The 21,418-nt window shown below is 44.7% G+C and overlaps 1 protein-coding gene across 1 annotated transcript in view; it reads right to left on the reverse strand.

The window, feature by feature from the left end:
* Window positions 1-20,503, reverse strand: part of ABHD2 (abhydrolase domain containing 2, acylglycerol lipase) — a 61,824-nt gene extending 41,321 nt beyond the window's left edge. Inside the window, exons 1-3 of the mRNA XM_048865662.2 lie at window positions 20,358-20,503; window positions 7,739-7,831; window positions 4,458-4,658 (exon numbers count right to left, since the gene is read on the reverse strand). Coding sequence (XP_048721619.1) covers window positions 4,458-4,651 — 194 coding nt within the window. The 5' untranslated portion in view covers window positions 4,652-4,658; window positions 7,739-7,831; window positions 20,358-20,503. The remainder of the gene's footprint in view (window positions 1-4,457; window positions 4,659-7,738; window positions 7,832-20,357) is intronic.
* Between the last annotated feature and the right edge of the window lie 915 nt (window positions 20,504-21,418).

The raw sequence follows: 21,418 nt of genomic DNA on the forward strand, positions 1-21,418 counted from the left end.
ATGCTGCATCCTCAGTTTTTTGTTTTTTAAGTACAGTTTTATATAAACACAGTATATTTCATAAGCTATATCCCCAAAAGCTTTAGCACTGGAGGCAAGGGAGAAGTGTTCCTAGCCAAACTGATGAAGTGGAGTATCACGGTAGACCTCTGGAGAACACAAGCTGCTGAATGAAAGTATGGTACCAAGCATATGGAAGATTGGAAAGTCAGTGCTAGATGACCATAGGGAGAGGGGAGTGGAGAGAAAAGGCCTGTTTTCTAAATCTCTCACAAATCCACAGTGGATTATTTATTAGCATCCCGCTTTACCATCAGATTAGTTCACATGTCTCTGAGGCTGCCAAATTATAACTTCTCTTTTAATTAATTTGTCAACTGTTTGTGTTAGGTAAAACACTAAGTGTTTGCTATCTTTTCTTTGACCACTGTTGGAAAATGGAGGGAGGAGAAGAGCATAAGACAACTTGATATTTGCTCCTTTCAGGAGGAGGAAGCAGCCAAAAGACAAAGTATGACAGTGCAAAATAGTATTCTGGTGCCAGGCAGCATGACTAGGATATAAAATTACTACATAGGCAAAGAATAAAAAAACCTAGGCTGTATTCCTGGGTGTGCTTTCAGCGTGTATTAAAAGGCTTTTTACAGAGTCATTTGCCTAAACCTGGCAAAATGAAACATGTTTGCAGTTTTAAATCCTTGATGAGAGGTCTTGGGAGGGAGGAGGGGAGGTCTGGGAAGGAAATAAATCTCCTGTGGTTATCAATCTCACCTCCAAGAAACCAGAGAATGGATATACTGGCACAGCAAGAAAACCCACACTACCAAAAAAAAACATAGCCCAGAAAAGGCACAACGAACACAAGATGTTGTTTAGGTGAGAGTGAGCCAACAGAACAAGTTATAGTTATAAAGGAAAAAGAGGGACAGCAGGTTGTAACTTAACTGATCTGAACTTGTTTGGAAACTGGTGACAAAAGACAGGTGCAAATTTTGGTCATCCCAGAGCACTGGAGGGAATGACAGTCACTGATCAGGATACAGGAGTCTCAAAGCAAGATACACTACTCCTTAAACTATGAGTGTTAAGAGCCTGCTGCTACCACAATATCAGTTACAAGGTATTTCCATTTGATGAACAAGACAGAGCCAGACAATGAAAACAGTGGAATGGTGGATAGGAGGGCCAATTGCGATTTTAGCAATGCACCACATCTAATTCTTTTCCATTGTCTGGGTCCGAAGCGAATCCACAAGAGATTAGTGGAGAGCTTGTAGCTAACTGTTATTTGGGGATCCTGTTACAAGCACCACTGGCATCTACCAGTCTCAGGTATTTAACTGGCAACAGGCTAAGGCAGCTATACTATCTGAAGCTCCTCACTAATTCACTAAACACCAGCTGGACTACTGAAGGCAGGTACTAGGTTTACATCCCAGTTTGTGGTTCATGGAATAAGACTGTCCAGAAAAAAAAAAAAATAGAATCTAAGAGGAACACTACAGGATTACATTTAGTAAGGCACTGAACATGAGTAGCATGTCTGATGAAGACACTCTGGACTCAGGTTTCTATCAGAGTTGGACTAGCCACAGCCAAGTTTCTGAAATCAGATCCAGTAGCTTCATATATGTACAGACACTTTCTGTTGATGAGTGTAACTAAAGATTTTTAAAATATAAGTGCAGCTGAAGGCTGTGAAGCTGGGACTAAACCAAACCCTTAGAAATCGTTTCAGGCATTTCCTACAGTTCTAAAAGAAAGCAACCAAGTTATTCTCTCATTTCTACCCACGTGCATTCCCTTTCCTGAAAGCTCCCTACTGCCAGTCGCTCACTCACTTTAATAATACCTGTTAACAGGACACTACTTTTCCAACATGTACACTGAATTTGAAGTTACGGATGTCTGGAAGCCAAAGGGTGATCTTCAGTTCACTACTATAGAGAAATAGCTGCACCAGTGGGGGATTTAACAGAAGGTGAGTACAGACACTAAAGGAGGAGAAATTGTGGCACTTACTTTGCATTCATGTTTGAAGAAAAAAAGAAAGCTGCATAATCAGCTTCCCTTACACTCTAAAACAGTTAGTATTTAATCAAGCCTTACAGGATACTACAATGGAGTATAAGCACAAGTAAGTTCCACGTAGTGTTGGTTAATTACTCTTGTGAATGATTTGCATGCACATTTACAGAAATTTAAATATTTGTTTACTGTAAGTCTCTGGAAATGGAAGTTAAAATATATCCTTGTCTCTATGTATTTCATTATTAAAATTAAAGATGTCAGAGATCCACACTACCCCTCCCAAAGGGAGAGTACCTCCTTTTAGACAATAGTTACATGCTGAAGAGAGCCCCACTCATCAATCCAGACTGACCGCTAAAGTTTTCAGATCAGAGCTTTGACACCATGAGTTCTGTGAGAACGTGGATAGTAAACAGTGCAATAATGCACAAGTTGTTATGGTCATGTCAAGGCTCTATGGAAAATTTACTCTTGTATTTCCCCCAGTTATTGCACAACAGAATCACAACCTTTAAGTGTTGCATTATCCGTGTTTTTGATGTTTATATTCTAGAGGTGCCTTAGAAAAGGGAGGATCTAGACTTTAACAAAGATAAAAATCAGAGACAGATGGGGAAGACCAACGACCCTTGCAACAGCCTGCGCTGAGTACATCCACCTGGACTTCATCTTCCTCTGGAACACTGAAGGCCCCAAGTCATGTGCCTTCAGAACTGCTGATCAGCATAATCCTGTGTTTGTGAGCAGAATCACCGGAGTAGAACCTCTAATCCCAGAGAGTGTTTGGTCAAGTACAGTATGTTAATAATCCATTGTCCCCAATGAATATTTCTTGCAAATCTGGGAACAGATGGATGGTCTTGGGCTGCAGCGCTGGATTGGGATTCTGGAGATGAGAACTGAATCTACAGTTCTGCCACAGGTTTAGTGTATGAATTTGGGAAGTCACTTAGTTGGAGCCTCAGTTCCCAATCTGTAAAATGGATATAATACTTTCTTCCTCCCAACCTTTATTCTGTCTCTTTCGACTGTAAGCTTTTAGGACTAAGGCTATGTTCCGTTGTGTTTGCACAGCACCTAGCACAATGAAACCCCAATCTTGGTTGAGGCTTTTAGATCCTGTTGGAATACAAACAGTGTTCCTGCCAGCATAGAAGCAATTAGACTCTTTTCATTCCCAAATAAAAGTTCAGGTTAATTCAGTAATCCCTGAATTCTCACAGATTGAATCAGTCAATCAAGACAGTGTTTCAGAATCAGGACCTCAAGATATTTTCCTTTCCTTGTGTATAACCACTTAAGAAGCTTTAAACTGAAGTCAGTTTCCTTCCAAAGCCTCACACACAAGTTAACGTAGATTCTTCCTCAATGTAATAGGCCAGTATTAAGCATTTGATTTTACTTCTCTCTTCTTAAAAGTTACGTCGACTTTGCAGACAGCAGAGTAGGTAAAGTTTTGGCCTGATACCTTAAAGGGTCACTCCTTTCAGTTAACTAACTGATGCTAGTTTTACAAACCTCCCTCTCAAAGAAGAACTGGCAAGAACCAGCATGTCGTTGCTTTCTTATTTATTAGACTGCTATAAAAGAGATCTGTTTTGCTCAACATTTTGATTGTTTCACCCATCTTGAAATGACAACGGCAGGCACTCTGACGGGTGGATTGAAGAGCTCTTATACTGCAAGTTCTAGAAGTGTCAAAATGCTCTGTGAGTCATTGGAGTGTAGGAAGTTACAACAGATATCCCCTACACCTCCCACAGGAGGAAGCATGTTGTGCTGGGCCCCATTCTTCCATAGTGGGGAACACATCACAATGATGTAAGCCAAGACATGGACACTGACTGGGTCAGAAACTGCTTTTCCATGCATTTGTACAGCACACAACGCAATGGGTGTGCCTATATTTCAGCTGGGAGCGAGCCTCACCGCCAGGTAGAAAGACTTGGGTTAGCGGAGCTCACACTAGCATGCTAAAAAGAACCGTGTGGACACTGTGGCACTGGCGGCCGCTCAGGCTACCTATCTGAACTTGAACCAGGCAGCGGGGTGGGCTTCAGCTTGGATGGCTACCTGGAGCCTCCACCGGTGCTGCTACATTGGCCCAGCTATTTTTAGTGGGCTAGCTCAAGCCCTACTAGCATAAGTGTGTCTACCCGTGCTGAGGGGTTTGATCCCAGACATGCCCAACAAGGTCTGGATCCTGGGCAATACTGTAACGATTATTTGGAGGGGCTTTTTTTATGCCAACAAAAATAGGTCCCTGCCTTAGTTCTGCAACTCAAAAGAATACCCTGCCATCTATTTATACCCAGGTTTATGGTGTTCTTGTACAACTGTATGCAGTGGGTTGAGAATAGCTAAGCTTGACTTCTCTTCACGGCATAAAACAGTTAATTAGTTGTACGGCTGTATTTATCACTCACTCTTTGGTCAGAAGCGGGCAGGATTTGAGCAGGAAGCGCGACAGAGCAGTGTCCTGGTAAATGAGATCAGGAGGGGCAGTTGGGCTCTTTAGATTCAGGCATCGAACGATGACATAGAGAACAGCAGCGACTGCAGCCAACTTCACCCCATCGAACACGGCTGGCAGCTCGGGGGTTTCCAGCATTGCATTCATTTCAAATCTAGAGACAAAGAAGAATAATCTTTTTGCAATGTATTGACACATTTACACAGCAACTCAAGCTGCAGTATGAAATACAGAATCCCGCTGATAGTGCTATAAGGAACGCTTCGCTGCACAAATAAATACTCCCATGAAAGGGTCCACTCAAAACAAGCCACATCTGGAGTTGCCTTGCATTTTAAGACTCTAAAGTCATCTTGTGTGGGTCTGGTACAGACAGGGGGATCAGTTAGGGAGGGAGATTTATTCCTACTCAGTGTTGCATTACGATTTCTGTAACGTGGGTCTCTGAAGCATCAAACACTACCAAGATCCCGAAACCACTAGCTGACTGCAATGTCTCCAAAGAGTGCCCAGCACAACTGAAGGTGGGGGTGGTGCCATGCTTTGGGAAGAGATGAGAAACCAAGACATGCCCAATTTCTCCTCATAGTAGGATAAGCCATAATTCCACATGAAGTCCCTAGAACTGTCATACCACTGTATCACTCCACAACAGCCTGAAAGAGGCTAATGAGTCTGAGAAGGGGGAAGTTAACCAGGTAGGCCACAGTGGAGGGGAATTTGATGGACTAAAAAAAAAATCCCCTGAATGAGGACAGAGCCCATCTGTAAAGGAACAGGAGGGGCTATGATAGAAACCAGGAAGCTGGCAACAGAAAGAGGCTGCAGGGAAGCTGTCTGCAGTCACTCCCTGGGGGAAGGGCGGTGTGTCTGAGCCTACAGAGTTTTAATCTGCAGCAGGAATGGCAGAAGCTCCCTAAAAGTGGGAAGACCCCCCCCATGCCACCCCTTCCCCCAAGGCCCCTTCTCTGCTCGCTCTATTCCACCCTCTCCTCCACCACCCCTTATGGCTGGTAAAAAGTGTGAGGGCATAGCCCTCCTACTTTTAAAAGTGATGGGACCATGGTCCTCTGACCCCCTTTGTTCCAGCACCCCTGATCTGCAGTCACTCCTTGGGAGGATAGAGTTTGGGCTGACAAACCCAGAGGGAAACCAGAAGGTGTAGGAAAGGCTCAGGAAAAGGCAGCAAGGTTTAGGATGGTGCAGACCTTGGCTGCTGATTAGAGGGTCCCTGAGCTGGAACCAGGAGTAGAAGGAAGGCCTGGGTTTGCCTACCAGTCACTGGGGAAGTGGTACCAGCTGGGCAGCGAATGAGAAGACTGCCTGGGACCCTTACTATGGAAAGACTGATATCCCAGAAGGGAAAAAACGCACAGTGACCTGGTCGGAGGACCAAGCCACAAACACACAGCACCCAAGTCAGAGAGCGTGAGAGAGAGCGAGCAGCAGAGCATGTAGCAAACTGCAGAAAGGAGTGTTGGACCAGAGTGGAGCTAATCCCCAGACACGGCCAGAAGGATGCGCCCTAGAAGCGAGTGGACTCAGGGACAGTCTAAATCCTTCAGATTGCTTGAAGATAAGGACACCGGAATGTGTGTTTGGTAACGGGATACCTATTCTTTAGAAATACTGAACCCCCCCAGAGGAGCAGTGTGGGTCAGTGGATTTAGAGACAAGTTTGACATGATGACGCTACCATGAAATAGCGTCAAAGTGAACTCCTCACACTGAACTACATGATAGGTTAAAGTAAACAATCATGTTATCTGAATCCTCCTTATCATTAAGGCTATATTTTAGTCACGGGTATTTTTAGTAGAATATATGGACAGGTCATGGGCAGTAAACAAAAATTCAAAGCCTATGACCTGTCCATGCAATTTACTGTAAATCCCTGACTAAATCTTGAGTGCTCGGGAGGTGTGGTGGGGGTGGGAAGAGGCGTGGCCAGAGGGCTCCGTGTGCTGCCTTCATCCCAAGCGCCGACTCCGCAGCTCCCACTGGCCAGAAACCATGGCCAATGGGAGCTGCGGGGATGGGGCCTGTGGGCAAAGGCAGCATGGGGAGCTGCCTGGCCATGCCTACACCTATGAGCTGAGGGACATGTTGCCGCCTCTGGGGAGCCCCCCCCCCGAGGTAAGCACCGCCCAGAGCCCTCACCCCCCTCCTGTGCCCCAACCCCTTTGCCTAGCTCTGAGCCCCCACCCACACCCAAACTCCTGCTGCTCTGGGAGTTGGGGGAGAAAGGGAGGCGTGGTGGCCCAAGACTGCCCCAGCAGCAGCCACTGGAGAAGTCACAGAGGTCCTGGAAAGTCACAGAATCCATGACTTCCGAGACCTCTGAGACAAACTCACAGCCTAACTTATTGTTGCCTAGGAACACAAGGATTGCCAGAATGGATCAGACCAGAGTTCCATCAAATCCAGTAACCTGACAGTGGATAATCATAGAATATCAGGGTTGGAAGGGACCTCAGGAGGTCATCTAGTCCAACCCCCTGCTCAAAGCAGGACCAATCCCCAATTTTTGCCCCATATCCCTAAATGGCCCCCTCAAGGACTGAACTCACAACCCTGGGTTTAGCAGGCCAAAGCTCAAACCACTGAGCTAGCCAACACCACAGGCTTTGGAGGAGATGCCAGAAACCATGCAGTAGGCAGATATGGGATAATCTGCCCCTCATAGTATCAAATATCCTATCTGGGTATCAAACGCCAACTGAGTTTGTTATTTTTCCACTTAGGCTTACTGTAGTTCTGCAACCAAGAGACAAGATTGGGATTAAAAACCCAAGCCCTACACTAACTCCTTAGAGACAAGATTATGCAAAGAAACACATGGATCTCACACACTTATAGAGTCATAGATATTAAGGTCAGAAGGGACCATTATGACCTAGTCTGACCTCCTGCACAATGCAGGCCACAGAATCTCACCCACCCACTCCTGCAATAAACCTCTCACCTTCATCCCTCTGTATATGACAAACTATGAGAGTCTTCAACTTTGGCCTAGCCTCTGCTCCAGAAGCAGACATGCAACAGTCAGCCTCTATGTACAAATCACAGAAATGCAGAACTAGAAGGGACCTTGATACTAGGTCTCCAGCTAGCTACTGTTCTGGTAAAGGAATCTATTTAAGCAGAGCCAGAGCTAAGCGGGCAATTTTTCCTTAGCCCTTCTCTCCCCATGCCAAATATTAATTCATGCAAATAAATGAGAGAAATATTTACCAGTGTTGCTTGGTCTTCAGAGCTAGAAGTATTCAGGCAGTCCTCAAAGGAGCAGAGTTTTACTGTTCAGACCAACGTTCTAGTAGAATTACCCTAAAATAAAACCACAAAGATCACATTACCACCACTTCCAGTAGAGAGATATGCAGCCTAACAGAAAGAACACAAATTACTGTGTAGAGGTCCCACTGCAGACAAGAATGTCTGCAAGGCAAAAAGATAATGGTAATTAACTTGTGTATGAAAGTCATGGTGACACAGTGTACTCTTTGATACATCTGCTTCATGGAAGCCTTTTTTCAAACACAGATTACTCTAGTTGACCTACCCTGTGTAGCAATCCTTGAACTGCACAACGTAAGTATTTTCACTGCAAAAGACAGATCCCACTTTCATTGCAGCATCCTGTAAATTCACACATGCTGGAAGTGAGAAGCACCTCTCAGTGCAAGGCTGACTTGTATTTGAAAAGACAGGACATGAGAAGTGGTACTGTGAGGGATCATACACAGCTCCCAGGATTTCCTGCCATTGCAAGGGTCTACCAGGCCTCTTCTCAGCTTTCTGTAGACTGTACAGCACCAGCATTGTGGAATTGCTAAACTGTCAAACTGAAAAAATTCTTTCCATTGCTTTAACACAGGCTTAGCCAAGAGAACTCTTACTTTAACAGAGGGAAGCTCATTTACAAACTCTGTTTGGCTTCCACACTTTTGGTATCACAATTTACTCTACTTGCGCTATATTGATGACATCTTCATCATCTGGACCCATGGAAAAGAAGCCCTTGAGGAATTCCACCATGATTTCAACAATTTCCATCCCACCACCAACCTCAGCCTGGTCCAGTCCACACAAGAGATCCACTTCCTGGACACTACAGTGCTAATAAACAATGGCCACATAAACACCACCCTATACCGGAAACCTACTGACCGCTATTCCTACCTGCATGCCTCCAGCTTTCACCCTGACCACACCACACGATCCATCGTCTACAGCCAAGCTCTGCGATACAACCGCATTTGCTCCAACCCCTCAGACAGAGACAAACACCTACAAGATCTCTGTCAAGCTTTCTTACAACTACAATACCCACCTGCAGAAGTAAAGAAACAGATTGATAGAGCCAGAAGAGTTCCCAGAAGTTACCTACTACAGGACAGGCCTAACAAAGAAAATAACAGAACGCCACTAGCCGTCACCTTCAGCCCCCAACTAAAACCCCTCCAACGCATTATTAAGGATCTACAACCTATCCTAAAGGATGACCCAACACTCTCACAAGTCTTGGGAGACAGGCCAGTCCTTGCCTACAGGCAGCCCCGCAACCTGAAGCAAATACTCACCAACAACCACATACCACACAACAGAACCACTAACCCAGGAACTTATCCTTGCAACAAAGCCCGTTGCCAATTGTGCCCACATATCTATTCAGGGGACACCATCACAGGGCCTAATAACATCAGCCACGCTATCAGAGGCTCGTTCACCTGCACATCCACCAATGTGATATATGCCATCATGTGCCAGCAATGCCCCTCTGCCATGTACATTGGTCAAACTGGACAGTCTCTACGTAAAAGAATAAATGGACACAAATCAGATGTCAAGAATTATAACATTCATAAACCAGTCGGAGAACACTTCAATCTCTCTGGTCACGCAATCACAGACATGAAGGTCGCTATCTTAAAACAAAAAAACTTCAAATCCAGACTCCAGCGAGAAACTGCTGAATTGGAATTCATTTGCAAATTGGATACTATTAATTTAGGCTTAAATAGAGACTGGGAGTGGCTAAGTCATTATGCAAGGTAGCCTGTTTCCTCTTGTTTTTTCCTACCCCCCCCCCCCCCCAGATATTCTGGTTTAACTTGGATTTAAACTTGGAGAGTGGTCAGTTTAGATGAGCTATTACCAGCAGGAGAGTGAGTTTGTGTGTGTATGGGGGTGGGGGGGAAGTGAGAAAACCTGGATCTATGCAGGAAATAGCCCGACTTGATTATGTAAAGAGTTGTCACTTTGGATGGGCTAGCACCAGCAGGAGAGTGAATTTGTGTGGGGGGGTGGAGGGTGAGAAAACCTGGATTTGTGCTGGAAATGGCCCACCTGTTGATCACTTTAGATAAGCTATTACCAGCAGGACAGTGGGGTGGGAGGAGGTATTGTTTCATATTCTCTGTGTGTATATAAAGTCTGCTGCAGTTTCCACGGTAAACATCTGATGAAGTGAGCTGTGGCTCACGAAAGCTCATGCTCAAATAAATTGGTTAGTCTCTAAGGTGCCACAAGTACTCCTTTTCAATTTACAGCATATCACTCTTCATCAAGATTGTGACAGCAATCAGGAGGTCCAGACATGCCTATTTAATTAACACTAGTATACACGTGTGCCAACACTCATGGCAAAATCCGGTATGTCATGACACCGCATTAAGGCGAGTGAAAAGGATATAGCTTCAGAGGCCAGTCACTTATACTTCACGATTAGCCCTTCCGATCCCCTATATACACCAATCTGGAATCCAAGCTTCTGGAGAAGATAATCACACCTCTGTCTTCCACCCTCCATGACCCACTCAGCAGCTCTGCATGTATTATTTTAGAGAACATTCCATCAGCCAGGCTCTCCTGCACTGGGTCCAACCAATGATATTTACCTGTCTTTACAGGAAAGCTCTTAAATTTGTGTGCTCTCAAAGGAACTTCAGTGTACTTTTGACCAACTGTTGACAAGTTGGCATGTTAGAAGCCATAAGATGTCACTAGAACTATATTTACAGTGTAAGAAACAAGAGGGATGAAAGTAAGTCCAGGGAAGTTTAAGGTGGTGACATTTTTTAATGCTTTAACCCACATTTCCATTAAAACAAGGTTGCGGGGAGCCACATATCAAATGATTATGATGGTTTCTCCATCATTTGAGGTCTTCAAATAGACTAGATGTCTTTCTAAAAGATGTGCTGTAGCTCAACCAGCAATTATGGGCTTGATGCAGTAGTTAATGAGTGAAATTCTATGGTCTGTATTATGCAGGTGGTCAGACTATATGCTCATAATAGACTATATGGTCCCTTCTGGCCTTAAAAATAGTCTAGGAATTATGTGGACAGGATTGTGTTATCCTGACCGTGTTTTCACAAAGTCAAATGTTATGCTAGCGCAGCAGTTAAGACTGTCTAAGTGCCTCCCTCTGACCTACGTACAGCAGTATGTCACACCAAGCTGAGTGTGACATACTGCTGTACATAGGTCAGAGGGAGGCACTATAAATGCTAGGGGGTTCTGTTAAGAAATAAGTCCACAAAAACCAAATATAGGACAGAAGTCTTTGAGACAATTTAGATGAGGATAAGCCATGCAAAAAGTAGCAGAAGTCAGTGAGAAAGAAACGGGCAGAAGTCAACAGGCCTCCCCACAGGAGGCACTGCTGAATTAGGACAGTTATTGAAAACATGCCATTGAGAGTAAAACAAAGTTGAAGGTAATTGCACACTCTGCACTAAATATTGGAGGTTACAGCAGGAATACTAGTTTTTAAAAGTCTGTTTGCTTATGTTCAGGCATGCTCATGCATACAGAATTAATGTGTCAGGAATAGATTTGGTTTGTGGCGGGGGGGGGGGGGGAGGGGAGCGGTGTTGGTAATGCATTAAATGGTGTCTTCTGCATACAAATACCTGTAATTTCCACAAGGGACAAATTCCTCTCTTACTGACAGGTTACCGTACATCTCAATAGCAAGCTGTACGAAGGATTGTATTAAATACAAGAAGAATAAAACTGTACATCTGTTTCTTGCAGACTCAGTAACATGTGGATGGCAAGCTATCCAACTGCTATTTCAAATTTTATGCAATTACATGAAACGTTTGCATCCACAATCAGCACAAATAAGAACTTTTTGTTCTGCCTTTTCCTCAGAGATTCAAGTCAATTGACAATGCCACAAAAAGGGTACCTGCCAAAAGCTGAAAGAACACCCTAAGGAACTTCCGATCATTTGGCAGGAAGTCCTAAGAAGCATGTTCTCAGACAAACCCTGCACTCAGGGTCCCCTTATTTAGCACCTGTGAAGATAATCTAATCCTCTTGGAAATGAGACCACTCAGAGCACATTAAGCAACTGTTAATGTGCGTCAGCAGGGTCCCCACAGACAGACAGTGGCAGGCTACTGCGGGACAGATTCAAATCCCAGCTTGCAGTGAATTAACTGCTTGTACAGACAAGCTCTACGAGGGCAAACTGAACAAATCAAAGTTGCAGCACACAGTTCAGTGCTGAAAGACCACTCATAGCTTGTGCCAAAATCAGGGCTCAAGGGAGGGATTTGCTTGGTCAGTCAGTCAGCCTTCAGAACAGAGGATCTGGCTCATATCACGTTCTGACAGAAACTTCCTGGCTAGTGCCTTTGGTGGATTTTGAATTCTTCATTACATAGCACACAAGCCAGATATTTAAAGTGTAGAGGTGCTGTAAGGTTCTGGGAGAGTGTTTACATTGCACAAGGCACCATCTAGCTGGGGCCAGATGGACAGGGGTGTTCAGTAAGTCATCTGATTTTATGGAGAGCAGCTGGCATCCAAAAGACCGACTCTTGGAGCTAAGCACTTTGAAGAGATTTGCCCATACACTTAAGCGTTCTAAGCAAATTTACTTTTGAAAACTTTGCTTGGATAATTCTGTAAGTAAGGACTCTCTTTTGGCCTTGCTAACAGAGACCCTTTAAATCTAGTTTGCAGCCAGAGCCTCTTGAATCTTTCTTCCCTTCTCCCAAAAGAAACTGCTTTGATTCTCCTTAGCAGCATGTTTCAACAGAACCATTTTAGATATAACACATCACAGGTAGCTCTTGCATTTTGTCTTCCTTGTTCCAAATCTGGGTTGTGAAAACTCCATTTGACAGATTCTCTATAATATTAACTGCTGCTCCAATTAACTTTCCACAAAGGAACCTCGCAGATTCCTGCTTGTCAAAAAGAAATATGGCAATTTCAGTACATTTAACCACAGGGTGTACAGATCAGATGTACACGGATATAAAACCGTTAGGGCTCTGCTATTGCCTTGATAAGGTGCATCCAACTGACTCTTTATCTTACAAAGCAAAGAAACTCGCCTGTACTCAAGCACATTCCCAGCCTTCCCTATGTTTGCTCCCACAACTCAAAATACAAACATGCTTATGAAATAGCAGGGAACCAGGCAAACCAAGCTAGTGCCTATAAGCAGACTGCATTCAGAAATACATTCATTCTTACTTGAGAGTACCCTTTATCAAGGCTAGGTATAGAACCATCATAATGCATTTTGCCGCATTAGGGTGTATCAGCCTGACCACATCACAGAATACGGAGAGCTATCTTATCTAAAACTATGATTAGGTTTGGAAACAAGATCTATGATGTGCAGGTGATATGTCACATGGGAGATGTTGCTGAAGTCCTTTATGCATGGATCAGAAGATATGAGTGTTACTCTGCTTCAAGGTAATAGCAGGTTGTTTGATTCATCAGATTAAAGCAGAACCAAGGCCCCTGCCCCATTTAATTGGCAACACTGAAATAAGTAGAGAATCCCTTATGTGCTGGAACCCCAAAGAATGAACCAATATTTGTCCTTGTTTTGTAGGGTAACTGCAACATAGATACTTCGTGAGTTATGATAGATAACTTGCCTAAACAGAAAACAAAACAAACAAAAAACCCAGGCAACCTTATAGGTCTCCAAATAATTTATGTGGATAAAGTACTGACCAATCCTTCCTCCAACAGGTGTGTAATACTGTGTAGCAAGTTATTTATCTAACATGCTACCCACTGGAGAGAGAGTTACACTAAGCACAAGGGAAATACACAAATCTCAGAGCACCTTACAACAGCACTCCATTACTGCACAGTCAGTCTCTTCAGTGCAATGCTACTTCATTAAAGACCTGGGCAGGATGCTGCTGGCATCAAGTCACGGCTACACGAAGCAACACGGAAGTTATAATCTGATCTTTTAGGCCTATTAAACAGGACCTGTGTAACTATCTAGGAGGCCTGTTAGGTTCCCTCACAGTATTTTTAAAAAAGCACAGTCATACTGTCCAAGCCTTATGTATATTGAGCCCTTTCCCTGGTAGGGAGCCTGAGGATTCCCTTCTCTGCACTGTCAAAGTCCCCACATCAGAACTGTTTTCAGCCAAGAAGACAGGAAGCAGAGCATATTGCAGATGCTCTTTGGTCAGCTGTAGGAGTTGCTGCTGAGTGATAAGATACACTTCATCCCACCCAGGGCTGAGCACTCACCAGAGCTTCCTCTGCAAAGTAAACAAAAGACAAAGTCCAAAAGCACTATGCAAACTGACCAGCCTCAAAATATATTTAGAGAAAAATACCTACACAGTCAACATTAGAGGGAACAGTATCTCCCTGTGAAGCCCCACGGGGTTATCTGTGCAGTCTCCCAGCACTTGCAGGAAATGTTCAAGCAGCAATAGTGCTCAGAGAATTCCATTTTCTGGGACCATGCATGAGAAGAGGAATCTTGCAGAGAGCCCTTCACACAAAGCATGTTTGCAGCCAATGAAAACTAGTAGCACGAGTCTAGGGGAGCTCTTTAATTTTAAGTTTTACATTCATAAATTCAAAAACTAAAAACAAGGCAACATCATTTCAAGACTGAGAGGAGCAGAAGTACAAGGACCACTTTAAAGAAGCCCAACACATAGTCAGCTAGTTAAGAACAGTACACAGAATGCTTCTAGCACATGCAATTCTTAGCTTCTGGTGAGGACTGACCAGGAATGCAAGATATGTAAAGCCTTCAACTCAGTCGAGAGCTCCATCCATTGATCTTTGGGTTTCTAGAAAATGTCACCCTCCACACCCCTCTCATTCCCCCCCCAAAAATCTTTGCAAAGGCACAAAGGGCAGTGAGATGCCAAACTCCCAGTGAAACTCAGTGAGTACTGTAACCTGGAAAGGTTCTTAGGTGCCTATTTTCCTCCCCAAAATTAGTTCACTTTAATACTTTTAACTTAGTTCTGCCTAACTAATCATGCATATTTCTCACAGTATATGCACTTCAGATATTAATGCATGTCTGAACAGCAACTAGAAAAATGGGATTCTGACTAGGATTACCAGGTCATACCACAATACAAATTTAATAAGTCTAAACTCTGCATTTCTAGTTCATTAAAATGGCTTTCCTTGCCAGGCAGAACCTGAAACCCTGTCCCTACTACGTATGAATCAAAGGATAAATATCACTGCCACATCCCATGACCCAACCAATTCTTGCCACAATTTGCCTACAGAAGGGCACATTCATACCATATTGCCAGGGGACCCCAGACTCCAGCCAGGTCAGAGGCATCAGCTGGTACTATACAACATGTGAGGTTTAGCACACATCCAGTATGTAGCTTATGATTGTAGATTAAGTATACATTAGAATTAAATAGTTTGCACTGTCAGTGTACTGGTGTGCATTACATTTAGTTATTTTGACACACATAATGCCTTCCATAGACATTATATGGTGCAAGCTCAACCCCCAAATTAATTTTTTGAAGGCAGAGTTTTGTCACAATTCTAAGAATGTTTCCATGTTTATTTTTACTTCCAGTACACACAAATGTGTTTGGAATTTATTCCCGTGGAAAGATTGCATCTGAATCTGCTGTACTGAGCTAATGCTTTAGAAGCAGAAAGTGAAATCAACTAGATTCCAGCTATTAAAGATTATTGGGATTTTTTGAGCAGACAACCTGAAACTGTAAAAAGCAAACAACTGAAATTGCGATACATTGGTTAGATTTAATTTTCCTCAGTCTTACAAATCTGAAAGATGTAAAAACACCTTATTTAAGTGACAACAAAAGCTCTTTTAAAGAGGCATTATTGAAGAGTCTAGCATTCCTGAGAGCTCAATCTAAAGTGACAAAGAATGCCAATGCCCTGGACAGATCTCCCCGCGATTCCACTTCCGACTACCTATTTTCATGCTGTTTAACTGAAGTGATGCAGATGCTGAAACAGAAATATCTTAATGGTGTGATGCAACTTCAGTACCAGGCAGCTGTTCTACTGTTGCATGTATGCAATGACACAGGGGAAAAACACAGCCTTCTCTACCATAGGACATATTGGGTTTGTTTCCTACCACGGCTGCTAGCACTAGCAGCACTGAATTTATGTTAGCAATGGGAGTGCTACCCTGGAGCAAGTACCAGAATTGTAAGCACCATGTTGTACAGAAGTCCTTTGGGTAGTGTTAAATTGTGCTTAAAATGCTGCCAACTGCCTGCACCCCTCTTTCCATTAGCATTCCCATCATTGCTACCCCTGGAGATGTACCAGCGACAACGGTGGCTGCTTTTTTTTTTTTTTTTAATAAAGCAAAGAGCTTAGTTTAAACGGCTGTTTCCCTCCTTGCATGTTGACATTGAAATCGGTTGTCTGGTACTGAAGTTCATCAACCCTTTTAAATACACGATTAACTTATCCATCAGATGAACCTTTAACCAGATTTGGCTTTTAAAGAAAGAGTGGGGAATGTTTGTTTGTGCAGATGATCAGATTTCAAACGTTTGGAGATATTAAAACAGTTAATGCATATTTTAGACTAACAGCAGCAGGTGAGGTTTATTTTAACTTTTATGTAATGCTGAATAATCTTTAGAACAAATCCAAAACAATAACTGAAAATAACTCTAAAACACTAACAGAACTTCAGAAAACCTTAATATTCCATACAACATATTGGCACATGAGCAGGTGAAACCACTAGACCTGCCACCTAAAGCAAAATTTGGTTAAAAGCTAGTTTGTGCCCAGGCTGAGACCTTGTATGTCAAGATATATCCTGGGTAAGTATTACTGGCCACTGAAAGTGTTTATTATAAAATCCTAATGCCACCACTAAAATTAATTGGCAATCTTTTGTAAACACAAAAGGGGAACAGAAAGGCCAAGGGAATCATTACTGCAATTAGCAAACTTTTTACTTACAATTGTTAAATACAAAGCAGCCCAGGTAGCCAATGGATGCTACAAATCCTAATCCAGAGAGGAACTGATTTTGTACTTACTAATTTCTAACTGCTTTGTTCACAGCTGTCTCCACCGCACCTGAGGGCCAGACACCTAAACCCCATCTTTTCTACAACTTGGAACCAACTTGACTTGTACCTGCCAAGCAAATCCAGAGTGTTTTTCTGGTTATTCCTTCATCACTTCATCCACCTCAACGATTACCTCCACCCACAACAGTGTTGATATTTTAGATGGTGTGCCCTTCAGGATAGGGAAGCATCTTCGAGGGTGCGTCTTTACATGTCACACAAGTGTTTCTCACACCTATGGATGCTTTATAGCAATGCTAACCTGATAGCATCTTGGATTAGCTCACTAAATAGGAAGCCCAAACCTGAAGAGAAAAAGAGGGTTAGAAAAAGTTCACTCAAAAGCCAAAGCTCCATCCAGAAGAAGCTGTGTTTTACAGTGGGGGATGGTGACAGAAGGGATATACAGCCACAGCCCTTCCTGTAAGAAGCTACTTCATGCCCAGGGGAAACAGGGAGAGCTTATCCCTCTCCAGCACCAGTAAAGCCTGGGTCAACTTCCATCCCCCACTGAGACTCAGTCTACATGACAACTTATTTCAGCATAACTATGTCTCTCAGGGGTGTGGAAAATCCACATCTCTAAGCAACATAGTTATACCGACCTACCCCCAGTGCAGTACCTCCTATACTGACAGGAGAGCTTCTCCCGTTAGCTATTGCCACTCAGAGAGGTGGAGTACCTATGCTGACAGGAGTTAAGGTTTGGCAAAGGGAAAAAAAAAAAATATGGAGAGAAGGGGACCAAAAAAACCAAACAAACAAAAAACCGTGCAGAATGTAGGTCTAGCCAAAGTCCAGCTGTTAGAAGTGGCAACCAAATACAAAAGAAAGTCGGTCTAATAAAATGAGGAAGAGTACAGTGAGAATTCTAAAATGGCTGAGCTCCTTTTTACAGCCCATCTCAATGAAACTGAGTTACGACAATTAAGCAGTAACAGCTATTTAGCTTAATAAAACAGCTATTGTTAAAAAGGAATAAAATGAAAAACTGAACACTTTGTACCAGTCAGTTGATTCGATTAATAAGCCCGGCTCACAGGCATTTCTAGACCAGCAGTTGTGAGAGAAAGGAAGCATGGCAGTCATCTTTTATATATTTAAAAGAAAAAAGAAAAAGAAAAAAAGAAATAGCAATCCTGGTACTTACCATGACAATAGGACAACTATAACTTCAATCAAAACCAAAACAAGTAGTTATCTAGAGGTTAAAGAAACCGGGAACTATGTATGTATAGCTGTCGGTTTAATAAAGAACTAGTCACTACAGACAAGGAAGAGCTTTTAAAAAAATAAGTTACATCAGTTGATGAAAGAAATATAACAGTTGTAATACATGAATGGCAGTACAATATTTGACAGTGTAAAACATGAAATCTTACCTGGAAAACCCAAACTGACTCAGATAGAGCACTGTCTCTCAGACTGAGAACTGAACAGACCACAAGTGGTAGTCAAAGGACATCTAGAGTTGGTTACAGAATGCCAGAAATATGGCAGTGCTGGCCCAAGGCTATTAGAGAGACAAGGTTGGCGAGGTAATATCTTGTATTGGACCCCCCCCAAATTGACTGTGAAGTCCTTAAAAACATCAATCTCTAAACTGCCAAGAAAATTGCTATATAGTCCCTGAAATCTAACCACTAGCTAGTGATCAAATCAGCAGAAAGAGAGGGTGCCATCGTAATCCTCAACTGTGGTGACTATGTGAATGAGACCAACTGACAACTCTGATAGCACCTACAATAAAGAACTTAAAGAAGAACCCCCACACACACCACAATTTACCCGTGGTGTACCTCATTCAGTGCATAATCAAAGACATTACCTCACCCACCTTGCCTCAAAAATATATCAGGTGCTAGGAGTTGGCCAGGGAAGGAGGTAGCAGAGGGAAAGGTATCCAGTAGATAGAATAACAGACTGAAGTGAGACCTGAGTTTTAGTTCCCAGGTCTACCACCACCAACTTGCAACCCAAGTCATTTCACCTCTATGTCTCAGTTTCCAAGCTGTAAAATGCAGATAGCAAAACTACCCCACCTTTGCAGAGCACTTTGAGATCCCTGGATGAGGAGGTGATATAACAATGCCAAATATTATTGGGGACAGGAGGATGGGAGGGGTGCAGCATTTCATATTATGCACATTTTTATTTAGGATCTTTATTAAATGACATGGAAAGACAGATTATGGCTTATTAAATTTGCTGATCCCAAATTAGAAGGGTACTTCAGACACCAGTGAGAACAAAGTAATAATACAAGGAAAACAAGAGATTAACGGAATAAGCAGGAAAATGGAAATACAACTTAGATAGCTATAATTTATAGACTAAGGCAAATAATCCTTTTTCTCTAATGGGAAGGTGACACTTGGAAAGTAGGAACAGCTGAAGGAGACTTACGGGTGACAGTGGACACCAAACGAGACATGAGTTTGCAATGTGATATGGGTGCAATAGAGACTAATGCAATTTTGGACTGCACATACAGAGGCATCTGATCACCAAACTCGGAGGCAACTGTCCCTTTATATAGAACTGAAATAATTGCACCTGGTAGACTGCACAGACAGATGCTGATGAACAGAAGTAATAAAAGTGCTCATAAACTGGGGGGATTGAACTACAAAGAAAGAACTAAACAGCATAGCTAAATGGAAACAGGGGAAGGGAAGAGGGCAAGACATGAGAACAGGTTGCAAATATCCAAAGCGCGTAAAGCCTCAGGAAGGGTGAGAATTTTTTGTCGTGGGGATGGGGGAGGAAGAGCATGTTAAGAAAGGGAGAAAGCAGATAACGAATGCCAGAGAACATTCTGGAGGTCAGATGCACCCACATGAGGCATGGGCTCTGTAAAATACAGGTGAAAGCCTGTGACATTGGGGTAATTTTGAACTGGGCTGCACAGAGCACCAGTCAATGTGTGCAATGAGGGTACCCTTTCTCTGATGTGGGAGGGAAGGGCTTATCATCCATAGGGGAAGGAGAGGGCCAAAGGGATGGGGGAGAAAGAAGATGGTCCTTGATTCCTGCCCAGGTCCCCCACCCCACAGATGGATGCAAGGAGGGATGAGAAAAACACCATATCCCTGCCTGGCTCCCCACCAGTAGACGGATGTGGAGTGGGGACCTCAGTCCCTGCGCAGCTCTCCCCCCCCTCCCCCCCCCATCATGGGGGAGGGGGAATGACACTCGATCCATGCCCAGCTCTTCCCCCGCATCATGGAACCGGGGGAGGGGCTCGATCCCTGCCCGGCTCTTCCCCTCCCCCATGGATGCGGGGCCGGGGTGAGGGGGGCGGACACTGGATCCCTGCCCGGCTCTTCTCCCGCCCGTGGGTGTGGGGTGGGGGATACTCGGTCCCTGCCCGGCGCCCACTCCCCTCACGAGACGGCGGCGGGGGCGGGAAGAAGGGAGAGCAACCGATCGCTACGCATCTCCCCGCCCTGCCCCCGGGCTGTTTGGGGTGGGGTCTCCGCCCCTGCCCGCCTCACCTGTAGGCCCAGCCCGGTCGCTGTTCTCGACTCTTCCGGCACCAGTTCCCATCGATCCGCAGCCGAGCCGGCCCTGCTACCAACTACCCCTTAGCAACCTCCCGTGCAATTCGATTGGGGACTGGCCACGCCACTCTCCCCTCAAAGCGGCTTGAGGTTGGCCAGTGGGCCGGCGTGGGGGTGGGGAAACGCTCGCACCCTGTAGCTGCTCCGCTTGTGGCTCAGAGGCGCGGGATCCTTGGCTTCCATTGGCTTTCAGTCCCTGTCAGTCAGGAGTGGGCGGTGACTGCCAGTGGCTTTATGACGGGGTGCGTGGCGAGAGGGAGGGGCAGAGGCCAGGGGAGCTGGTCTCTTCTTGAGTCACTTGGCACGCCCTGGCTTTTCTGCGGGCGGGGCTGCCCCCTGCCAGGCCCCATGTACCTGGCTGCTGAGAGCCCAGGGGCCTGGCTCCCCACTGCTCTGTAGCCTGCCCAGCCCCCATGAGGGCCCCAGCTCAGTGCCAGGCCCTTAGTCTGACCCTAAATCCAGGGTTTCCCCTTTGGCTTAGGGGCCTGCTGCAGATGGGAGGCCCAGGGTGGAGGCTGGAGAGCGAGCCCATCCCACGCTCGCCCCCGGTCCTGCAGAGCTGGGCCCAGCCTCCCGCTCTGGGCATGGCGACTTGGTGCGAGGGATCGCAGCACCACTCACGTGTGGTCTGGCTACACTTCCTGACGGCACAGCCGCCCTGTCGGATCTGAGTGGTGCTGCCAGACTAGGTAACAGGTCGCCATGCCACCCGTTCAGCTTTGGCCTGGTCACCCTCTGTCATGATGGAGGGGCAATGCTTTACCCCACTCAATCCCATGTAGGGATCCTGCTTTGGCATCAGGCCCTTAGCCTGCAGATAAGAGCCCTGGTTTACTATCAGCTTTTGGATTGCAGGGTCCCAGTAGAGTACAACAGTTTGCTGTCAGCCCATTAGTCTGCAGAGTTTGGCATTGGATTTCAGCCTGAGGGGTCCCAGACAAGGGGCTTGGTTCAGGAATCAGCATGGACTTTCCCCTCGGGCCCCTCTTCAATGT

This window comes from Caretta caretta, chromosome 10 (assembly GCF_965140235.1).
Source record: "Caretta caretta isolate rCarCar2 chromosome 10, rCarCar1.hap1, whole genome shotgun sequence".
NCBI lineage: Eukaryota > Metazoa > Chordata > Testudines > Cheloniidae > Caretta > Caretta caretta.